The sequence below is a fragment of the Somniosus microcephalus genome, chromosome 15 (assembly GCF_052327205.1).
Source record: "Somniosus microcephalus isolate GS21.2 chromosome 15, FLI_Smic_1.0, whole genome shotgun sequence".
Taxonomy (NCBI): Eukaryota; Metazoa; Chordata; class Chondrichthyes; order Squaliformes; family Somniosidae; genus Somniosus; species Somniosus microcephalus.
The window spans coordinates 74775515-74799394 of record NC_141001.1 but is presented as its reverse complement, the minus strand read 5'-3'; the positions used below and the strand labels follow the sequence as shown (position 1 = coordinate 74799394).

At 39.4% G+C, this 23880-nt stretch overlaps 1 protein-coding gene across 7 annotated transcripts in view; it reads right to left on the bottom strand.

Moving 5' to 3' along the window:
• Positions 1-278: 278 nt before the first annotated feature.
• Positions 279-23880, bottom strand: part of caprin1b (cell cycle associated protein 1b) — a 121355-nt gene continuing 97753 nt past the window's right edge. For 6 of the 7 annotated variants that reach the window (XM_086008049.1, XM_086008053.1, XM_086008055.1 and 3 more), the window contains 2 exons: positions 21709-21772; positions 279-640 (listed from right to left, as the gene is read on the bottom strand). In XM_086008049.1, the coding sequence (XP_085864175.1) occupies positions 558-640; positions 21709-21772 (147 nt within the window). In that variant the 3' untranslated portion in view covers positions 279-557. Of the gene's footprint in view, positions 641-21081; positions 21159-21708; positions 21773-23880 lie in introns of those variants that run through there. The other variant, XM_086008050.1, reaches the window with a different exon arrangement.

Here is a 23880-nt window from a genome sequence, read left to right as displayed (position 1 = left end):
AGTTTCCTGTACTACATTTCCCATCCTACATAAGTGTTTTCTTTAGTTTTACACTCAAGTGCTTTGCTCATTTCATGAAGATTCAATTGCAGAATGAGTGGTTATGTGGAGAAATATTATAGACATTTGCTTAGAAATCTTGGAAAATAATTGTTGAACTTGTGTGAAATCTTCTGTAAACTGTGCCATCACAGAAAGCTATTTTAGGAGAAGAGGAACAAGAATTAAATAACGAGTACAGGCCAAACACAGGAAGAAACAAACATTGAAAAACATGATTCCATTTTTGTAAAAACTTTTATTTTGCGTTTCTTGTTACATCAGTGTGTGTTTTATTTTAGGGTATTTTTGTTTTTTTAAAAATCACCATGTGCAATCACTGCCACAAAGGAGGCATTCGATTCCACTGCCGGGGACTAGCTGGATGTTACAAGTCGGGTTTGTAGGGGGTACAATAATCCATCAATTCTTTTGGTATTTGTTTATGGTTGCTGTCTGAAACATTTCACAGTTGCACAAAAAGCCCTTCCATCAGGCATGGGGAGGGAGGGTCCAGTTTAAATCACTTCCTGAGCTGTCATCTGGGTCGCAGTTACAATCTTTTTATTCATACCTCTGGGCCTTATCAATCCTCCCCGGCCTGCAAAATAAGACCAAAAATAAATATAATTTACCTCCCAGTAAATACGGAGTAAGAAAGCATAAAAGCTCGAGTGGTGTACAACTCACCCAATAAGAAAGTGGCAAAACAATGTTTGGAAAATGTGTTATCTACCAGAGAGATTGGTGCAAGGACACCCAGTGTGTAGTATCTGAGCCACTACCCTTCAACCCACCCAGTCATTATATATATATATATATATATATATATATATATATATAAAAAATATATATATACACACACACACAGGATATTCTAAAAATAAACTGGAGTTTTTAGAAAATAATTTTATTACAAAGAGTACATGCTTTTAGGAACTATGCCGTTTGCACACTTCACATTCCTGACTTTGACCCACTGTATGCTTCTCCCTTCCAAAACCTATTTCTTTGATGGTGTCATTGATCATTTGTCTCAACTCCTACTCCATGTGCATTTCCCATCCCTTTGTGGGCACCTTATGACATTTTGCTATACTAAATGAAGCGTATACACAAGTACTTAGGAATGTTTTCACAAAATAAACCACCAGTAACAAAAGAAAGTGTAGTACTGTAATGAGATGTTCTCCATAGGAACAAGAGCATCCCAAGTGATTGCTGCATGCCAAGCTTCTTCACTTGAGCATTGCTCACTGGAAATCTGCTGTACTATTTTGTTTTAGGACGGCTCCAGTGACCCTTTTTACTAACCAGCTGAAATAGCACTGAAGCGAAGCTCTGCCAATTATAAAACCATCTTTGAATATTAACACATCTTGTGTATTTGAGTCACAAAATGTTATGAATGTAAGGTCTGATCAGATCGAGTTGAGGCAATCTGGAGTGCAGTCTCTGCAAGCCTAAACAGAAGTTTGTGCTGGCAGTAGTCAACATGGTGACAAATATACTGCATCATTGCCTCAAATGTACACGTTACTAAATAAATACGCCTTCTCATTCATCATCTTTCAAGGTGAGTTTTATTCTAGCCTTTCCTCATCACTATGTCTTCTGATAGTGGAGTTACAAATATACACTTTAATTAAAAAGTATTTATACAATTGTAACAAAATATAAAAATTCCCAAAGAACAATAAGCTATTAAAAATATAGAAATTATCAAAGAAAGCCTGCTAATTACACTCGAGGCACAGAATAAAATCAGAACTGAGACATCACAGTGCTGCAACTGCATTTTCCTATTCTTTTCGCAATAGTATGTTATGGAAAAGTTGAAATGTTTCAGTTAAGTTCTGTTTGTTAAAACAATCTTTTGAACTTGTAGCAACCTGATTAGCTCCAGCACCAGAGCTCGACATTTGAATCCAGGTTTCAGCTGAATCAACCAAGTACACATTTGAATTAAGATCGCAATGTTTTCACTTTTCAGTAGGAGGATCACTGGTGACATTCAGAAACTGGAACAGTGGCTGATTTTCCCTTCAGTAGGCCAAAGGTGCTGAAAGCAACTTACAGCATCCCTCTCACTGCCCTATTGCAATAACCCAGCTCTCTCTCCACTGTGCAGCTCAGTAACTGCTCCCAGCAAATTCCCTCACTTATGCCATTAACACTCATTGTCCAATAAAAAAAAATATTTAGTTGGTTTGTTTTGGAGGGTTTTTTTAATGAAAGATTAACGGTGATAATTTCCTTTAAAAAGAGAGGATAATGGAAGTCTTATTAAAGTTAACATTTCTAGAACAATATCCTCGTAAAAACAATCAGCATGTTGTCAAACAGCTACAATTCAACTAAAGTGCAGAGGAGTTATGAAAAACTGGAGCAGAGAAAGGGCAAAAGCAAACTAATTAAATGAATGAGATAGTTGGCAGATGTCCGTGGCACATTACCCTCATTCTCGTCTATAATGCTGCATTTGGGCCAAACATCTGAGGCTATTCTGAAAAAGGATCAGGATTGAGTGGGCTCAAATTGTAGTCTTTATTCTGCCTGGATCAAGCTACAAATTAGCCAAGCTCCAGCACATAGAAAAATGGACCAAACAAATTCACATACAATATTAGGCAATGGTATGGTTACTTCTGGACCTAGCTCAATTTCAAGGAGAAATATTTCTCTGGAAACAAATTCAGTTCAGTACAGTATTGCTGTTTAGTTTAAAAATTTTGTTTACTGTACAAGTTGCTCTATGGCAATGTTTATTGTATAGATTAATGTATATATAGTTTGTACAATAAATACAATTATTTATATGTACAGTAACCAAATTCAGTTATGAATGCAAAAGCAATGCTTCATCAGCAGGAAGGGGGCTAAATCGCGATACGATAAGCAATGAAACAAGTTAAATGGCATAAAACATCACATCTCTCTACAAACAAAACTCTGCATCTACATTGCAGCCTACTAGTGCTTACTCCATTGCAGAAATTTAGCCAGCTAGACCCACCGAAAGAAAGTGAGCTGGCTGCCAGCCTGGGCACATTCTTCACAGAAGCTGAAAGCAGCATATGAAATGGGTCACCAGGGAAAAGGACAAAGCAATCTGCCGTCAATGATACCCTACTCTCCAAATAAAAGCAGCTCATTTGTTTTGGTCACACATAATGGATGGTAAGAAAGGCTGTCCAAGTGACTAAAAAAGCCATGGGGAAGTAGTGCATAAATGTGATTGAAGGAGTTGATACATAAAGACCTGGAACAATCTGGTTACATAGCATACAAGGCTAAGAGCTGCATTGGTCCTCTGCACAAATATGTGCCTATGGCATAGAAGGGCACATTTAATAAATGTATTAATTGCTTCAGTCCTTCTACTTCAAGACACATGAGCACATACAAGTGCATGCATTTTTTGCACAGATGGTAGCAAGCGCTGTGGTGCAACTGGAGATATCTAGAACAAGGGTGAATGACTCAGATGTGACCCTCTGGTTCCTTGGAGTATTTGCTGCCAACAAATCACTATTCCCACAGGGCCGTATATAGTTCACACTGGCAGGCTTCTTTATAGGACGTGTATTGCCACGGTTTTTTGATACATCAGTACATGTTTGTGTGTCCAGAAGGGGCACCTGTTCTATATTGGAACATTGTAAAGTATTAAAAAAAGTGAGTTTCAGGTAACAAAAATTGATATGTAGAAACTGAAAACTTGCAGCTTGAAACAATGTCAAACGTGTTGCTAACGTAATACCTGTAATGTCAAAAAAAGACTGATTATTGTTGAGGCAATGATGCAGTGTTAGACTATTGCATGTAGCTATGTTAATTATTTATGTCACAAAAGTAGATGCTGAGTTTGAATAGGCAGTGTGTCAGTGCTAAGAAATAAGTATTAAGTTTCATTTTGGTTGTTCTTGAGGCTAGAACAATTTGAAACTTAAAAAAAGTATTTTATTCATCAACCAAATTTTCTCTCTCTTACACAGATACCAAGCCACTGGAGTAATACATATCTTGCGGCTTTCCCAGTCATTTAATGTTCCTGAAATTACTGATCAATTTGGAAGCTTTTCCTTCCAGTTACAAATAACATTTAATTTTAATAAAGTGGACCTTTATTTTTCCACGGATTAAGAGTAAAGTGAGCTGGAATTTTCATTATTTGTGCAAGCAAATCTTAAATAATGCAACTTAGACTTCTGTGTACATAAAAAAAAGCACATACAAAATCAAACAAGAGGCTACATCAGTTACAGTAAGGCAGGTGTATTCCAGGGTCACAAACACAGCTATGTAGTGCTCAGACAAACTGAGCAAAATAAATTCCTGTGCAGTGACAGATACGCTGTTGGATGTGCATTTACCAATCAAGTGCAAATGGCCAAAGTATTTACACCTTTTGGATTTCTGAGGAACAACTCCCATCTCGGCTGCTCCAAGTTGTTCCAGCAAGCAGATGATTCACATCAGGTCTGTATAAACAGCCAATGAAGACCTGAAGATTTCAAATCAAATCACTTCCATCAGGCAGGTCATTAATACCTCATGGTGCATGAACAGTTGCAAAACCTGGGGGAATTTTGAGAGCAGGAAAGTATAAACGGGTCTGTCTTCTCAAACTAATTTCTTTTATTTCAAAATCTCTATTATCATAATTTCCAATCCTGCTATGGGCACTCATCCTTCTGCTGCTGAGATTTACTTTATGCAGCAATAAAATACAAAATTATGAGCGACATACAACAAAGACTGAGGTGAACATTAACATGGCCTTATTCTATACCATTCAATTCAATAATCAGAATGTCTTATCAGGCACTATTAATGCCCATGTAGGAAAATAAGATTCATACTTTCCAATAAACTTGATTATAATGTGCATAACAATTAAACTGTACAATGAAAAAGAGGATATATTTCACCCCATTCCCTCAGTTCTGCTCTCCTAAAAGTTTTGAATCACACTGGGGTATGGTTCCATATGCTAGAAATACTCTGGCACTCATCCAAATAGTGAACTTTGAGCTTAGTCAGTCAGTCAGCAGGCAGTTTGAGAGTGGGGGCAGGGAGTGAATTACACCCTAACCTGATGGTTGTGCATTATACCGCACATGAAGACCCAAGTTTCTTCTGTTTCTCCACAAGCTGTCAGAGGACGAAGTGGTGTGTTCTGCGCTCCCAAAATGATCTGCTCCTTTTTCTGAGCCGATTTGGTATGTGCCATTTTAGTTTGGAAAATTTTATTATAACATTTTAGTTTTGAAGACATTGCTTCTCAGAGGAACAGATCGTAGGGCAGCTGATGTCAAAAGCAGGAGAACATTAAGTATCGACAAGTGCCAGTGGCATGGGGGGAAATAGGCACATGTTCTGGCTGAGAAGTCAAAGTACAAGGAATGCCTCCAACATTCTTCCTTGGACAACCTCACACATTGTTTGTTCTACTGCACAAACCTGTGGCTTGGATTAATACCTCAGGGGCAAGAATCTGTAACTGCTAGAAATTTACATTCTCTGGAGCTACCAGTAAATGGATTCTCAATGCAGTTACCCTGACTAGAATGACATACCACATAACTTCATTATTAAGTATAGCAAATCAAATATTGTAATATGCAGTAAAACCAAAAATGCTGGAACACTAGACAGTCAGCATCTGTGAGATAACAGGGGTTTGGTAGCATAGCAGACTAGCAATCTGGAGATTCAAATCCCACCATAATAAATTCTGAAATGGAGTTCAATAAATCTGGGAATTTTTAGGGTAGCATCAGAAAAAAATGACTACGAAAGCTGCCATAAAGTCATAAAAACCCAATTGGTTCACTAATGTTCTTCAGGGAAGGAAACCTGCCACCCCTACCTGGTCTGACCTACATGCAACTCCAGTCCTACACGCCATGGTTGATTTTTTGTGCCTTCAGGGCCACTCGAGAAGGGCATAGAATTACATTAAAAAACTGTACACAGAAACAGGCCATTCAGCCCAGTAAATGCTGCATTACCAGTTTTGCCCACATCCCAAATGCAACTAAAAGACAAGTTAACATTTCAGAACTGAAAAGTTCTACACCTGAAACATGAACTTCCCTGTTCACTCCACAGTTGGTATATGACCATGGTTCCCTATAAGCTGTCCGGCCATGCAGCTGTATGCCGGTCCCGTGCAGCCCGGGACTGGCTTTTTCCAAGTTTCACCGCACAGCCCCTTAAACAGGCAGCACACTCAAAAACATTAGGGGCAACATTGTTTATAAACCTAACATTTTCTGTTTTTGTTTCAAATTTCCAGAATGTGCAGTTATTTTTTTGCTGCTTTTTGCATAAGTTTGCAACCTTTTACAACAAATATGCCAATTAAAATGAGTTGAAGTTGCTTCATAATTGCAGTATTAGTGAAAGCAATGGCTACTTGGCTAATGGCTAAACTTGTGGACTTGTATAAAAAAGTTAACTTAAGAACCGAAGAAGCGTCCACAGATCTTGTACAAGACAAAAAAGGCACATCATACCCATAAAGATACACTATTTTGATAAGTGGGGTTAACTGGATAATTAATAAAAGGAGTGATGCCACAATTTATGGTCAGACTTACAAGTAGGAACATTTACTTTTTTTTAATAAATGTGATGGGATAAGAAAAAATGAGAAGTTTACAGACTGAAATATATAAAATTTATATTACAGTATACAGATAATATTACCAAGTCATCTACTTATTGGTTCTTCCTTATTGAGTTTATCCTTCACAAGTATAAGAAATTCACAGCGCTGTAAGAATAGCTGACGTGTCCCTACGGGGAGTAAGCATTCCATTGTACTTGTACTGGTTACATATGGCAAATAAAATTGAATTGAATTGAAATACAAAAATATCACAGGGTCAGCCCCCCTTTTGCTTACGACAGCCTTGCTATAGCCACAATCTTCCACATCCCCTGGTGAAAATATCATACTGAAGCTCACACCTAGTTTATTTATATATATAGCAGATAATTGTTGAGAAAAAGATCCATATGCTCCACATTTGTCACAGCAAAACCAAAAGGAAAACCCAGGATTGGACATGATCTGATTTTAAATCCTTCCTTGGAGACTAATGTGGAAGCTCTCCCAATGGCTCAGTGAGCAATTAATCCACATAAATCAGGAAGGTTCAAGATTTGATTCTCAATCTTTTGTATTAGTCGACTGCAGCCAGGCAGTGGTAGTACTACAATTAGCCTTAGCATGACTAGGGTAGTAGAAAAAATGAACCGGCTTTTTACTTCTGACCATTATCCAGAGAACCCTACAGGAAGTGCACATTTGTAGAGAATGGAGAGCAAAGGATTGGCTGCGATTGCTTCATGTCAAATAGTCTAGATCATGCGCACTATATAGCAAAGGTACCAAAGCATAAATCAACATTTCTGGAGTTGTACCCCAGGAAAGCCTGAATATCCTTAGGATAAGAGGAAGGAGATAAAATTGGCAGAGGAAAAGAAATATATCAATATGCAAAGAAGATCCCTTTGGGAGATGAACTTATATTTAGGTTTAATTTATATTTAGCCACAGTATTACTCCACATGCCTGCATTACAGACAGAGTATTGGTGGCTGTGGCTCAGGTAAAATGGGATTATCCCTTACTGATGTGTATTACAGACCATTTACTAATGTGTTGCTTAGAGATTGTTTGCCCATGATTCTGTCACCAAGAGTCAAATAACTGCTGAGAATCGTGCTGATCTTTCAACCAATGACCAAAAAAGGCCAGTGAAATCTAAATGATGGGAAGCACACTCAATGCCTCAGGGGTCCAAAAGTAGTTTTATCTGCATTTGAAAAATGTAGTGGATCCACTAAGAGCTTAATATACTCAGCTTCAGACAAGGCAAGACTGTGACTACTTTGAAATTGAGAATTTAGATGACAAACACAAATTGTGTGAAAAATGAGAAATACCATGCTAGTGTTGAGAATCGACTAAAGGGTCTGATCCTCCATGCAACCTTCATGAACCGTACAACTAAAAATGCTTTAACAGAATTGACAGTGTGAAGAGAACTTCCTTAGTATTCTGAGCAGATAACGCAAAATCAGAACATTGGAGTATAAATGTCAATGCCGTCAAGAGTTTCTTCCATTCTGCATTGAATGCTTTTAATGTAAAGATTTTCTGGATGTTTACAGAATATTTACTACTAAAGGCAAAAGCCTTCTACTCTTAAGAACAATGTCACTATAACTGATCTGACCCTCTGTTTTATACAGCGAGTCTAGCCCATGAAGTCAATCAATACTCAAGTCCTGTAGCTTCAAACATGCTTTCCAAGCCATTATGGAATTGAAAGAATTATAGCTCAACATCCTGAAGTCACTTCACGCAACGTGGTCATAACGTCTAAAATTTACGAATAATGCCATCTGCTGAAAATCTAAAGCATCTGTTTGTCCCCATTTGAAAAGGTTACTACCAGATTTGGCACTCCTCCTAGAAGTTGCACAGGAGATCTAACGTGTACCCAGAAAAAACACAATTGAATTCAACTGTTTTTTTGGTATGTGTCTGCACTAAGTCATAAACTGACTGAAGATCTGATTCTGGAAACTGAAGTGCCAGCTCCTCCAGTCAATTTGCAACCAATTCATTGCTTCTCACTTTTTAAGAGAAACATTCCCAACCAAAATAAAGAACAGTATCTGTTGATCTGTAACTTGAGCATACTCGAGTTATAAATGGGCAGTGTTCTGGAGACTATTGGGTAAAATAACTAAAATCCTCAGCAAGAGCTTGGTAGCCACAAACACAAGGAGAGTTGTCAGCCCAAATCCCAAGACCCAGATATAGTGCTCTCAGAAAATGCTTCAGGGTGGAGAATACAAGCTGAACCATCCTGAATTAAAATCTCATAGTATCACCAAGTCCATAAATTTAAAACCAAGCAGCTATGAGGATATCCAAAAATCTTTTAGCTGGGATCACTTTTTTATGCAATTGATAAAAAAAATCAGAGTCCCCTCCCCCACCACCACCAAAATTAGGACTTGAATTGCTTTCTTTGCTAAATTCTCAAAAGGAGCATGTTAGAGCTAGTTTCCGAGATATGGATACATCTGCAGTGAAAGCAAACACTGAATACTTGGAAGCTGAAATCAGGTCAGGGACGTTTATTGGCAACTTGAACATTGAACCTCAAGTATTTTCAGTAACACAGCATTACACCCAAAGGAAAACATAATCAAAGTCAAATTAGGCATCCAAAGTGGATATTTTGATCAAAGAATGTCTGCATGATCAAAACCAATGCAGATGATCCTCTCAATGTCAAATGTAAAGTCAAGGACTTCAAAATAGCTAAAATAATCAGTCTTTGAAAGCCACAAATGTGGAGGTAAATCCTTTAGAAAAACTTTACAAGGAAGCCATACCGGTTTGGAGTGAGGAACCCCAGAATGAATTACAGCCCTTCATGGCCTTGCTAACAACCTAGTATGATTGTCAAGATTATTTTATCAACTATCTCTCAGCTACATTTATAAACCAAATAAAGTGGCTGTAGCAGAGGCATCACTGGAGGACCCATCTATCTTGCATTTCTGACAACAGCACAAATGTCCACATACACTCCGGCCAAAGCACTAGATGTGCCCTGATCAAGAAGTATTTAGAGGCTGCTTAGATGCCATGTGGAATAGACCGCTCTCTTCACCTGTCATTAGTACCCAAGACAAAAACTAAAGACTGGAATGTACTGGTTTGATCATGTCTAGAAAATCCCCCATTATATGAATTAATTTCTATTTGAGTGTTCATGATCAAAGGAATCCTGTCTTGTGCTGACAGATTGAAGAAATATATTTTTAATGTGGGTAATCAAAAAAAGCTCTATTGCTGCAATTATAAATTTTGTTCAACTCCAGAGATCTGAATGCCGTTGAGAATAAAGTTGTGCCTACATAAAGAACAGTCGGTTGAAAAAGAATAATAACCCATGTCCACCAACTAGGAGAGGCAGCGAGACATAGTTCCAATAAAAGGAGAAAAGACTGGAGGATTGCTGTGAAGTCACAGTATATACACAGCGAGGGATGGAAAAGGTAAATATTGCACTGTTCCTTCAGGCAAAATATCTTAAACAATCACCATTTCAGATGACTTCACCTCTCCATTCATTAATGATCTAACCTTATGCACGTGGAAGATATGTAGAGGAATACAGCACAACACAGGCACTAAAATCTTGTGAAAGCAGAAGATAAAACATCTTTCTAAAAGATTTTCAAAATTATTTTGTAATATTTTTAGAAACAGATTAGACTTCCATCAGAACCCTACCTAAAATTCATCCGAGTGCATGATGTACACAAAAGGTAGTGTGCAAACAAAATTCTACTGCAATCCTCAAAATTCACAAGTTACCAATGAGGATTCAATGTTTTTACTATGGCTAAAGTTACGGGAAAATATTTTCTTTACTGAATGCTTAAGTTTCCAAAGTAACTTTGGAAATGTACACTGAATAAAAAGCCATATAAAAAGGCTGTACTTAGGACAACTTAGTCTGAAAGTGTTGACTTCATCAGACCATACCCTTTTGTCTCTATGACATTACTATGGATTCCTTTTTAATTATAGTTCTTTCCAGACAATGAGAACCCAAAGCTTTAAAATGAATAACCCTATCTGATGTGGACTCCCATCTATGCAGCATTGAATATTAGAGGATTTAATACCCTAATCACTCCAAGGAAAAACAAAATTATCGACATTTAGTCTGTGGTGCTAAAATACATTGGAGTCATAATCATAATGGCACAGGAGGCCATTCGGCCCATCGAGTCCGTGCCGGTTCTCTGCAGAGCAATCCAGTCAGTCCCATTCCCCCGCTCTAGCCCTGTAGCCATGCAAGTTTATTTCCCTCAAGTGCCTATCCAGTCTCCCCTTGAAAACATTGAGTGTCTCCGCTTCCACCACTTCCGTCGGCAGCGAATTCCAGGTCATAGAAACATAGAAGACAGGAGCAGGAGTAGGCCATTCGGCCTCTGGAGCCTGCTCTGCCATTCAATGAGATCATGGCTGATCATCCAAATTCAGTACCCCGTTACTGCCTTCTCTCCATATCCCTTGATCCCTTTCGCCTTAAGAAATATATCCAACTCCTTCTTGAATATATTTAATGAATTGGCCTCAACTGCCTTCTGTGGTAGAGAATTCCACAGGTTCACCACTCTGGGTGAAGAAATTCCTCCTCATCTCTGTCCTAAATGGCTTACCCCTTATCCTTAGACAGTGACCCCGAGTTCTGGACTCCCCGACCATCGGGAACATCCTTCCTGCATCTAGTCTGTCTAGTCCTGTTAGAATTTTATAAGTTTCAATGAGATCCCCTCTCATTCTTCTAAACTCCAGCGAGTACAAGCCCAATCGACCCAATCTCTCCTCATAAGTCATTCCTGCCATCAGCCTGGTGAATCTTCGCTGCACTCCCTCCATGGCAAGAACATCCTTCCTCAGATAAGGCGACCAAAACTGCACACAATACTCAAGGTGTGGTCTCACCAAGGCCCTGTACAACTGCAGCAAGACATCCTTGTTCCTGTACTCGATCCCCCTCGCTACGAAGGACAACATACCATTTGCCTTCTTAACCACCTGCTGCACCTGCATGCTTACCTTCAGCGACTGGTGCACAAGGACACCCAGGTCTCGTTGCACTTCCCCTTCTCCCAATCTATTGCCATTCAGATAATAATCTGCCTTCCTGTTTTTGACACCAAAGTGGATAACCTCGCATTTATCCACGTTATATTGCATCTGCCATGCTTCTGGCCAGTCACCCAACCTGTCCAAATCATACTGGAGTTTCTCGGCATCCTCCTCACAGCACACACGCCCACCCAGCTTTGTGTCGTCTGCAAACTTGGGGATAATACATCTAGTTCCCTCGTCTAGATCATTAATATATATTGTGAATAGCTGGGGTCCAAGGACCGATCCTTGCGGTACCCCACTAAGACACTGCCTGCCATTCGGTAAAAGACCCGTTTATTCTAACTCTTTGCTTTGTCTGCCAACCAGTTCTCTATCCAAGTCAATAGCTTGCCCCCAATCCCATGTGCCTTAACTTTACACGCTAATCTCTTATGCGGGACCTTATCGAAAGCCTTTTGAAAGTCCAAATACACCACATCCACTGGTTCTCCCTTATCTATTTTACCAGTTACATCCTCAAAAAATTCCAGTAGATTAGTCAAGCACGATTTACCTTTTGTAAATCCATGTTGACTTTGTCCGATCCTGTCACTGTTTTCCAAGTGCTCTGCTATTACATCTTTTATAATGGACTCTAGCATTTTCCCCCACTACCGATGTCTGTAATTCCCCGTTTTCTCTCTGCCACCTTTTTTGAATAGTGGGGTAACATTAGCTACCCTCGAATCCATGGGTACTGTTCCAGAGTCTATCGAATGTTGGAAGATGACCAGCAATGCATCTACTATTTCTAGGGCCACTTCCTTAAGTACCCTAGGATGTAGATCATCAGGCCCTGGGGATTTATCGGCCTTCAATCCCGTCAATTTCCCTAACCATTTCCCTACAAATACTGATTTCTTTCAGTTCCTCCCTTTCATCAGACCCTATGTTCCCCGACATCTCTGGGAGGTTAGGTGTGTCCTCCTTTGTGAAGACAGAACCAAAATATGTATTTAATTGGTCTGCCATTTCTTTGTTCCCCATTATAAATTCCCCTGATTCTGACTGCAAGAGACCTACGCTTGACTTCATCAATCTTTTTCTCTTCACATATCTATAAAAGCTTTTACAGTCAGTTTTTATGTTCCCAGCAAGCTTACTCTCATACTCTATTTTCCCCTTCTTAATTAATCCCTTTGTCCTCCTTTGTTGAATCCTAAACTGCTCCCAATCCTCAGGTTTGCTGCTTTTTCTGGCCAATTTATATGTCCTCTCCTTGGATCTTATGCTATCCCTAATTTCCCTTGTTAGCCACGGTTGAGTCACCTTTTTTGTTTTATTTTTATGCCAAACTGGGATGAACAAATTCTGTAGTTCATCCATGCGGTCTTTGAATGTTTGCCATTGCCTATCCACCGTCAACCCTTTGAGTTACATTCCCCAATCAATCCTACCCAACTCGCGCCTCATAACATCGTAGTTTCCTTTATTTAAATTCAGGACCCTTGTCTGAGTCAACTACTTCACTCTCCATCTTAATGAAGAATTCTATCATATTATGATCGCTCCGACCCAAGGGGCCTGGTACAAGATTGCTAATTAATCCTTTCTCATTACATAATACCCAGTCTAAGATGGCCTGATGTCTAGTTGGTTCCTCGACATATTGGTCCAGGAAACCATCCCGTATACACTCCAGGAATTCCTCCTCCACAGTATTGTTACTAATTTAGTTAGCTCAATCTATATGTAGATTAAAGTCACCCATGATGACTGCTGTGCCCTTATTGCATGCTTCTCTAATTTCCCTTTTAATGCCATCCCCAAACTCCGCATTACTGTTTGGAGGTCTATCTACCATTCCCACTAATGTTTTCTGCCCCTTGGTATTTCTCAGTTCTACCCATACAGATTCCACATCATCAGAGCTAATATCCTTCCTTATAATTGTGTTAATCCCCTCTTTAACCAGCAATGCTACCCCACCTCCTTTTCGCCTATCTTTCCTGAATATTGAATACCCCTGGATGTTGAGTTCCCAGCCTTGGCCACCCTGGAACCATGTTTCCGTAATCCCAATCATATCATATATTAGTTTACCTCTATTTGCGCAGCTAATTCATCCACCTTATTACAAATGCTCCTTGCATTAAGACACAAAGCTTTCAGGCTTGTTTTTTTAACGCTCTTAGACCTTTTAGAATTATTATTTACTGTGGCCATGTTTGATTTAAACCGTTGATTTCTCTGACTGCCACTTTTGTTTTTCTCCTTACTGTCTTTTACTTTTATCCTGGTTTCCCTTTCCTCTGTCTCCCTGCTCAGGTTCCCAACCCCCTGCCATTTTAGTTTAAACCCTCCCCCAGAGCACTAGCAAACACTCCCCCTAGGACATCGGTCCCGGTCCTGCCCAGGTGCAAACCATCCAGTTTGTACTGGTCCCACCTCCCCCAGAACCGGTTCCAATGTCCCAGGAATTTGAATCCCTCCCCCTTGCACCATTCCTCTAGCCACGTATTCATCGGAAATATCCTTCTATTTCTACTCTGACTAGCACGTGGCACTGGTAGCAATCCTGAGATTACTACCTTTGAGGTCCTATTTTTTAATTTACCTAACTCCCTATATTCAACTTTTGGGACCTCATCCCGTTTTTTTACCTATATCGTTGGTACCTATATGCACCACAACAACTGGCTGTTCACCCTCCCCTTCCAAAATGTTCTGCAGCCGCTCCAAGACATCCTTGACCCTTGCACCAGGGAGGCAACACACGATCCTGGAGTCTCGTTTGCGGCCGCAGAAACGCCCATCTATTCCCCTTAAAATAGAATCCCATATTACGATAGGTCCTCACCACTCGCTGTGTAAAAAAGTTTTTTCTTCACATCCCCCCTGTATCTTTTGCCCAAAACCTTAAATCTATGTCCCCTATTCCTTGTACCATCAACTAGTGGGAACAGCCTTTCCCCGTCTACCCTATCCAAACCCGTCATAATCTTGTACACCTCTATCAAAACACCACTCAACCTCCTTTGCTCTAATGAAAACAAATCCAGCTTCTCCAACCTGTCCTTGTAGCTAAGATCCCCCATCCCCGGAACCATTCTGGTAAATCTCCTCTGCTCCCTCTCAAGGGCCTTCACATCCTTCCTGAAGTGTGGTGACCAGAACTGGACGCAATACTCCAGTTGTGGCCTAACCAGCGCTTTATAAAGGCTCAGCATAACTTCTCTACTTTTGTACTCAATACCTCTATTTATGAAGCCCAAGATCCCATATGCTTTGTTAACCACTCTCTCAATATGTCCCGCCACCTTCAGGGACCTATGCACATTAACTCCCAGGTCCCTCTGTCCCTGCACACTCTTTAAAACTGTGCCATTAATTATATATTGCCTCTCCCTGTTCCTTCTGCCAAAATGCATCACCTCACACTTCTCTGTATTCAATTCCATCTGCCAATTGTCTGCCCATTCTGCTAACCTTTCTATGTCCTGTTGCAGTCGATTGGTATCATCACCGTTTGCCACACCCCCAAGTTTGGCGTCATCGGCAAATTTAGAAATTCTACTCTGTATTCCAATATCCAGATCATTTCTATATATCAAAAGCAGTGGCCCCAGCACTGACTCTTGGGGAACACCACTGTCTACCATCCTCCAGTCTGATAAACAGCCATTTACCACAACTCACTATTTTCTGTCCTTAAGCCAATTTCTTATCCAAACAGCCACTGACCCACCTATTCCACGAGCCTCAATTTTGTTAACTAGCCTTCTATGTGGTACTTTGTCAAACACCTTCCAAAAATCCATTGCATTCCCTTCATCAATCCTCCCCGTTACTTCATCAAAAAATTTAATTAGATTAGTCAAACACAATCTGCCTTTTACAAATCCGTGTTGGCTCTCCTTAATTAGCTTAAACCTCTCCAAGTGCCTGTTATTTTTTTCCTTGATTATTGTTTCAAAACTTTACCCACCACTGATGTTAAACTGGCCAGCCTGTAGTTATCAGGATTGTCCTTGCACCCTTTCTTGAACAATGGTGTCACATTTGCCACTTTCCAATCCTGAGGCACACTTTCCAATCCTGAGGCACCTCCCACGTATCTAGGGAAGATTGGAAAATTATGGCAAGCCCTTCCGCTATCTCCTCCCCCAATTCCCTTAGCAACCTGGGATGCAAGCCATCTGGACCAGGCGACTTATCCACTCTAAGCATACCCAGCCTTTCTAGTACATCCTGTCTATCAATTCTCACTCCTTCCAAAGCTTCTACCCTTTCCACTTCTACTGATATTTTGTCAGTATCCACCCCCTTAGTAAACACCGATACAAATACTCTAAGTATTCTAGCCTTGCCCTACGCCTCTAAGCATATATCACCACCTTTGTCTATAATAGGGGTGCATATATCACCCTTTGTCCATAATAGGCCCCACCCCGCCTCTTACTACCCGCTTACTGTTTACATGCTGGTAGAAGATTTTTGGGTTCCCTTTTATGTTAACTGCCATTCTACTCATGTTCTCTCTTTGCCAATCTTATTTTCATCTTCACTTCCCCTCTCAACTTATTGTATTTGGTCTGGTTCTCCATTGAAGAATTCACCTGACATTTATCATACACCCTCTTTTTTGTTTCATCATCTTCTCTATCTCCCTTGTCATCCAAGGAGCCCTTGCTTTGGTTCCCTTACCCTTCCCTCTTGTTGGAATGTACCTAGCCTGTACTTGGAACATCTCTTCCTTAACGATTACCCATTGTTCCGTTACAGTTTTTCCTGTCAGTCTTTGGTTCCATTTTACTCTGGCTAAATCCTTTTTGCATCCCATTGAAGTTAGCCCTATTCCATTTTAGAAGTTCCGCTCTAGATTGTTCCTTGCTCCTCTCCATTGCTAATCTAAATCTTATGATACGATGATCACTGGCCCACCTCATTCCCCGGCACCAGATCCAGCAATGCCTCCTTCCTAGTTGGGCCAAGGACATACTGGTCAAGGAAATTCTCCTGAACACATTTCAGAAATCCTCCCCCTCCTTTCCCTTTACCCTAGCATTATCCCAATCGATATTTAGGTAATTAAAGTTCCCCAATATCACCACTCTATAGCTCTTGCATATCCCTGTGGTTTCCCTGCAGATTTGCTCCTCTACCTCCCTCTCATTTGGAGGCCTGTAGAATACCCCCAATAGCGTGATCATACCCTTTTTGCTCCTCAACTCTAACCAAATGGATTCTGTCCATGTCCCCTCAAGAACATCCTCCCTTTCCAACACTACAATGTCTTCCTTAATCAGCACTGCCACCCCACCTCCCATTTTTCCTTCCCTATCTTTTCTGAACACCTTGTACCCTTGAATATTAAGTGTCTAGTCCTCACCATTTTTAAGCCACGTTTCAGTTATTGCCACAAGGCTAATTGTGCTTACGGATGTTGCCTGGCCTGCTGAGTTTTTCCAGCATTTTCTGTTGTTATTTTGGATTTCCAGCATCTGCAGTATTTTGCTATCCCCCTCTTGTAAATATAGTTTATGTCTGACCCAATCAACTCCAAGGCACCGAGTTACATACAATCTATGTACCAGCACACAAAAATTCACCCACCTAGCTTCTAGTTCAAGGGTTCCTAACATCACAAGATAAATGCTCAAAAGACTGCCTCGAATGCAAACGTGCTAGCAGGCAGAGAGATTGACTTATTGCACTGCATTCTTTCTGGCACTGCAGCATTTAAAGAAGCTATAATGTCTACTACAGTTCAACACTACTGTTCTGCTTGGAGTATCAATTTAATACCTGGTTCATAATACATACGAGAGCTGAAAGATAAGTAATACTGGATATCCACTGCATTACACAAAATAGTCTGAAAATATACTAACAAGTTGCACAATCCACAATATATTACGATAGCAAAATACTGCGGATGCTGGAAATCCGAAACAGAAAACGCTGGAAAAACTCAGCAGGCCAGGCAACATCCGTGGAGAGAGACCTGAAACGTTAACTCTGTTTCTCTCTCCACGGATGTTGCCTTGCCTGGCCTGCTGAGTTTTTCCAGCGTTTTCTGTTGTTATTCCACAATATATTACATTGAAAGCTGAACCAAAAATGCAATCTATACACGAATTATCAATAAATCCTCATCATCGCAGCTGCAAATAACTTGTCTTAAGGATCTTAAGTTTATTTACGTTCCAGGACCACTTACTCAAGTCATTGCACAGTAAATGGTTTAATGGGATGCTTTGAAGTGCTTATCACCATCCCATGTACGTGGAAACACAAAAATCCCCCCGACATCACCTGAAAATTCTAGGCACAAGTGTGAAGTTATTACTCAAGTCAGAATAAGAGGATGAGTATCATTGGAATTTTGGACACATTTCAAATGCATTTCAGTTACTCAAATACATAGTATTAAACATTCCAGTCATGTTCCATTTGGAAATGACAGCATTATTTAATTAATCCTGCAGATAGCAAAGCAACACCCTGCATCAGATGTACAACTAACTGGCATGTTTCCATAAGTGGCCTCAAGACCCATTATATTCACAACAGAGCTCTGGGCCACATTCATAGTTTGAAAGTGTTAAGACAACTTGGCTTACTCCCAAAGCAGATTCACACTGCAAAAATGCTGGCTTGGTTTGATGCAGTTTCCTCCAAAAACTCCAAAATGCACACCCCAAGTTAGCTAGTAAGTGCTTGCATCCTTTAAACCAAGTGAGAGACTGGCAAGATTGGCAATTTAGCATTCATGAGACACCGATACATCATGAACCGACATAACATTGAGTGCTTGTGAATTGCACTTTTGTCTGTTCTATGCTGCTCGGTGAAATCAGCAATAATTTCATCAAATGATTTTATAAAATGTGCATTTTTAAAATCCTATTTGTATTGATACTGCATTAAGCATGAGTTTACGAGTTCAGAGGCATTATCTTACGTCGGTGAAACAGCCCAATATAAAACATGGGTGGAGGGGGGTGGGAGGAATAAAAGAGAGAGTTGACAGCAGACTTCTGACCCTGCTGTAAACTAGTTTCAGTTGGAGTTATACGTTGCTCTTGATTAAAGAAAAGGATTCCTCTTTATTAAGAGGGGGCAAAATAAGAATCTGTTCAGTGACACAATTTGCAGATTGCAAGTTAGCACATTCACATTTTAAGAAGTTTTTTTAAAAAACAAGACAAGAGGCACAACAGGGAAGGCAAGTTCTATTGAAACTGCCCAAATTAGAGTTAAGCCAAAAGCAAAGTTGGGAAGCGGGCAGCCATTTCAGTTTAACGTAAATTTGAATGTGGATCCCACAAATGTTATTAACCACTGGAAATGATTTAGAAATTTCAGAAAGGACCACCCTATTTGGGTGGGTTTCAGCTACTCCAACTTCTCAAACTTGTGTTCGTGGCAACTGAATAACCCCATTTGCAGCAATTCTATTCCCACTTAACACAAGTAGATTTTGCATGCTTTATCCCTCTATTCCGCAAAATAAAATGAATTCCCATGTTCAAATTTAAATGTTGTTGGGTCCCACTGCCGTGGAACGAATTGAAAAGATTTAGATGAGCAGCCTACCAAGCGAAAAATTACCACCATTTTAAGTTAACCGGAATTCCACTTTGAGGGAACATTAGTAGATAAGCCCAGTTGGGCAATGTTGTACAACAAGTAGAGTACAATAGGACAGATCAAAATATACAACTGTGTTGTGAATCTCTTTACACCGTAATTTCTAATTAAAGCCATCAGGACAGAATAAGCAGCAATAAATTCCAAATGCTAGCACACAAATGCAAAATGCAATTATATCAGATCTTAAGAAAATTAGCTGCATTTCCTGAAAGTGATTACTAAGAATTCATATGCCCTTTCAAGAAAAAAAAAATCTAAGCTTGGAATTTTCAGAACTGTAACCTATATCCAAAACTTATTCTACACTTGTTTCTATAGTTAGAGAAAATACTGAACCAGTATAAGCAGGTATATACAAAATAGATTTACATCCTGCAGTGCATGCAGTTACAACTTCATAAAGCACCAATGTGTACTCGTACCACAAAAAGCCATTCACTAATCAAAGCCAAAACACTATCATAAACACATTTAGAGATGTTTTTAAACAAGACCAAACTGGACTATATTACACAAAGGCCTTCATGCAGAAGGCCTATAGAAGTCCCATTAAAATTAAAATACACAACCATGTTTCAGGTTGAACTTCCATGCAATTTTCAATTAACACTGGATTAGGACAATTTTAATTGGTCATTCTCTAACAAAGGAGAGTATTATGACTGCACAATAATAAATGAAGCATCAAATCAGAACACAAGTCAATTTGTGACCAGGTAGCCTTCAAGAGAGGTGCAATGCAAGAATTCACCAATTAAGTTCTTCTAAACCAGCATTTTGAAAAAGAGAGTCTATTATTTTGTTTTTTATTGTTCCAATAATTAGGAAAAAATATTTGGCATACCCCAGTTGAATTGCACCCAATTAAAATCTGCAAGAGTCATGGTAGGATCAGATAGGACCATTTTCTCCCAGCATAACCAAGTAAATCAAGCCAATAAATTAACTAGGATGTACATCACATTTCAGATGACAGGAGGTTGGGTTTCAAACAGAGGTTAGCAGCTTTCAGCTACACTGGATTCCTAATTGGTACCCCATTAACAGGCAAAGATATCACTTCCTGTATTTAGTACAGCTGTTTATAGGAATATTATGCTCATCCAGGGAATATGTCTATTAAGATTACTGTCCCATCGGGAGATCCAAAATATCTGCAGCTTTAGTGAATACCAGACTTGTTACAAAAATTGATCTTGCCTCCAAAATCTAGTGACGAATGCACTTTATAAAAACTGCACATATACTGATATTTCATGCTTTATTCTGCTGAGTTGCATCCTTATTACTGACACACTCAGCTTTGAACTACAGACCTTATGGCTCAAAAGGTTCATCACTGAAATATCATATCATATGTTACCAATGTTCTGTCCTTTCTCCAAATGTTTCTCCAAATGTTGCATAAAAATTAAGTGTCCATACAGAAACACTGAATTCCACAGAAGCTTCTATTCACAACAAATCCGTAGCTAACTGAATCAGTAAAAAAAAGTTAACATGCAGTGTTAATTAGCTAAACAAAGTGATCTTCCAACAATTATACTCCTACCATTTCAAAACTTGCAAAAACAAACTGTGCCTTACTGTTCGAAATGCAGCTAATTTCTCCAAAGCCAGAGTGAGCGAATGGAAATAGACAGAGGAAAAGGCAGACTCCACAAGACAAAAAGAAATCAGCAACAAGCTGCAAGTGTGCAACACATCTTTATTGAAACTTTCTCTGATGCAGCAACATCAATTTACAAACTCAGACTTCTCGGGAGCTCTAAAAGGCAGAGAAGAAAAAGAAATACAGCCTCAGTTTAAAAACCAGTGAATCAAACATCCGCAAATGAACTTTATCAAAATACTCCCAGAAAGGGAAAAGTAGCGGCAGCATAAAGATGGTAGTAAGAAAATTTTTTCTTTTTTTTTTACAAAAAAATAAATTAAGGAATTTTCAAGTTTTCAGGAACAAAACTGACATACCATTTGCTCTCTTAACACAGGCGTCTCTCTCTCTCTCTCTCGCGCTCTATGTAGATGCAAACTACCAGAAACAGTTTCTGCTCAAGAATTGAACGTGGTTATTTATAAAGCAGGGTTATTTTTGTTCGAAGCTGACAGAGTGAAAACAAAGATTAAAGCTTCAACAAAAATGTTCTGGGTGGGACATGTGAATCAAGTTTGTGTGGCCTACTTTTAAGAATAAATTTTTACTTCGTCAACTCCCTCTAGAATGAAGCAGCACTGCGGCTGTGAAAGACAAAATTAAGCACTGCCCAATATTTCACTTTCTCCAGTCCTTCATTAGGAGCGCATCACTTGAGCATTACCTCGAGGAGTGCCCCGAGGTCCACCAGGTCCAGAGCCACGCTTGAAGTTTTGTTGGTATCCATCCTACAAAACAATATATAGTTTGAAGAAGTTCCTTTTATCAGATCAGAGACACAAATATGTCTGTTCAAAAATGTATGACTGTTACAGGTAAGTGGTCAATAATCCAGATTCACTTACAGGTCATTTGTGTAACTTTGTCTAAAGTAGAAGTGCTCAAGTGTTTTATCTTTGTGGGTTGCGTAGGTGCATTACAGGGTCACTCAGGGGCAACATATAAAGTTTAAATTCATTCTTGCCTTAATTTTCATATATCTACAATTGCTCATCTTCGTGTTTGATTTAGGATTTATTCACCAAAGATAACTGCACCAAGAACAACCCTTTCAAGCCCCAAAATTAATTTAGGAGACAAACCCTTGAAGAAATACGAAGAGGATCAAGTTGCTTGGCATTGAGAGAGGCTGGCTTGCTGTGTGACCCAGGGGCTAGAACTTGCACGTCTACAGCAATTCAATTTGGACCAACATTCGGTTTCACTCACGTTAGAATTGCTACCGGTTTCACTATGGTCAGAACATTCTGCACATACTCCTTCAGCACAAGAGTAGGCGAGATGGGAACATGAACTTTAAAAACTGGAAATTAACAACGCTAAACTTAATTTCGAGTATATTGCTCAATGTGGTGTAGGATATTTTTTCCAAGTCTGAGAAACTAGTTACTTTGGGCATGCAATACTCCGGTAACTGTCTGGTACATGCCAGGGGGAAAAAAAAGGGTCAGTAGGGTTATTCCAGGAAACTGACATCCCAATTTCTCAGTTACTAAACCTAGGAAAATAAATGTATATTTTAACAAGATGTTTACTTCGGTGAATGTTTTTCCATCAACCAGTTTGAATAATCCTTCCCCCTACAGATATCAGAATTTTCTGCTTTAAAGCAACGATCGTCATGTTTTCTCATGGAAATTGGGTTTTTTTTTAAAACCTGTTTTAACATAAGAATGTAAGACACAAGAACATAAGAATTAGCAGGAGTAGGCCATACAGCCCCTCGAGCCTGCACTGCCATTCAATAAGATCACTGACTTTCAACCTCAGCTCTACTTTCCCGCCCGATTTCCATATCCCTTGATTTTCCACAGTCCAAGAAAAACGTATCAGGGAACTCAATTCACAACTGGAACACAAATGGATAAGCAAACCAGTGTGGAAGCTACAGACCTACCTCCCAATAACACTGATTAGAACCTTTGCTTAAACACTGGCTTCTGGTTTAGATGGCATTTTACCATCTAGTGCATTGCCAATGGGTGGGTTCCATTAAAAGGAAATTAGCTCCAAAATATGCACAGGTGTTAAAATAAATGTTATTAAGAAAGTGACCAAAGATAACTACTTGGATGCTGGAAAAGATTTGCATTGTGATGGAGTTCTTATTTAGTTAATAGTCCTGATTCTCATCGAAGATTACTCGTCAATGAAAGCATCCAAAATAGGTTATACTTCATTGGTTACAATTTCATGGGTGGGGAGGGAATTTTAAAAAATGCACATTTCATCACTCTTGCAGGCATCTTCAGAAGTGACAAACTGAGGTAAGCTATTAAATAGCAGCAAATGTAAGACTGCTAAAGCATCAGTTCTAATAAATTATAAATTAACAAAAATTAAGCAGTTGCCTAGGCAGCTCCAATTATATTCAGCTAAAAACGCTGGGGTTTGTTAACTTGCAATTCAATATACCTATTGCTGGTTTAGCAGTCTTGCATTTGTTGCTATGTAACATTTACCTCAGCAGTCCATTCGTTCTGGAAGTGCCCCCTGCAAATGTTACATTTTACTATTTTTAATCCTATTTTTTATCCACCCTTTTCAAATATTTCTGTAACCAATGATATATGGACCATGCCTGATATAAGTATCTTTTCAGAAGTATGACAGTGCATTGGTGTTATGAAAGCACATGGTACCTTCATGCATCCAACACATTTTTTAGTTTTCTTGCTATGGTGCATTCTCCCTTAAATCTGTCCTTCGTGCAACTGGGATGGGGTTGGTCCCGTTTGTTTAATAATCTCAATGTTAAAACAGACTGGTGCTGTTGAGTCATCTGATTTAACAGATGTTCACAAAGCGAATGAATTCACAAACGGCCATACAACGA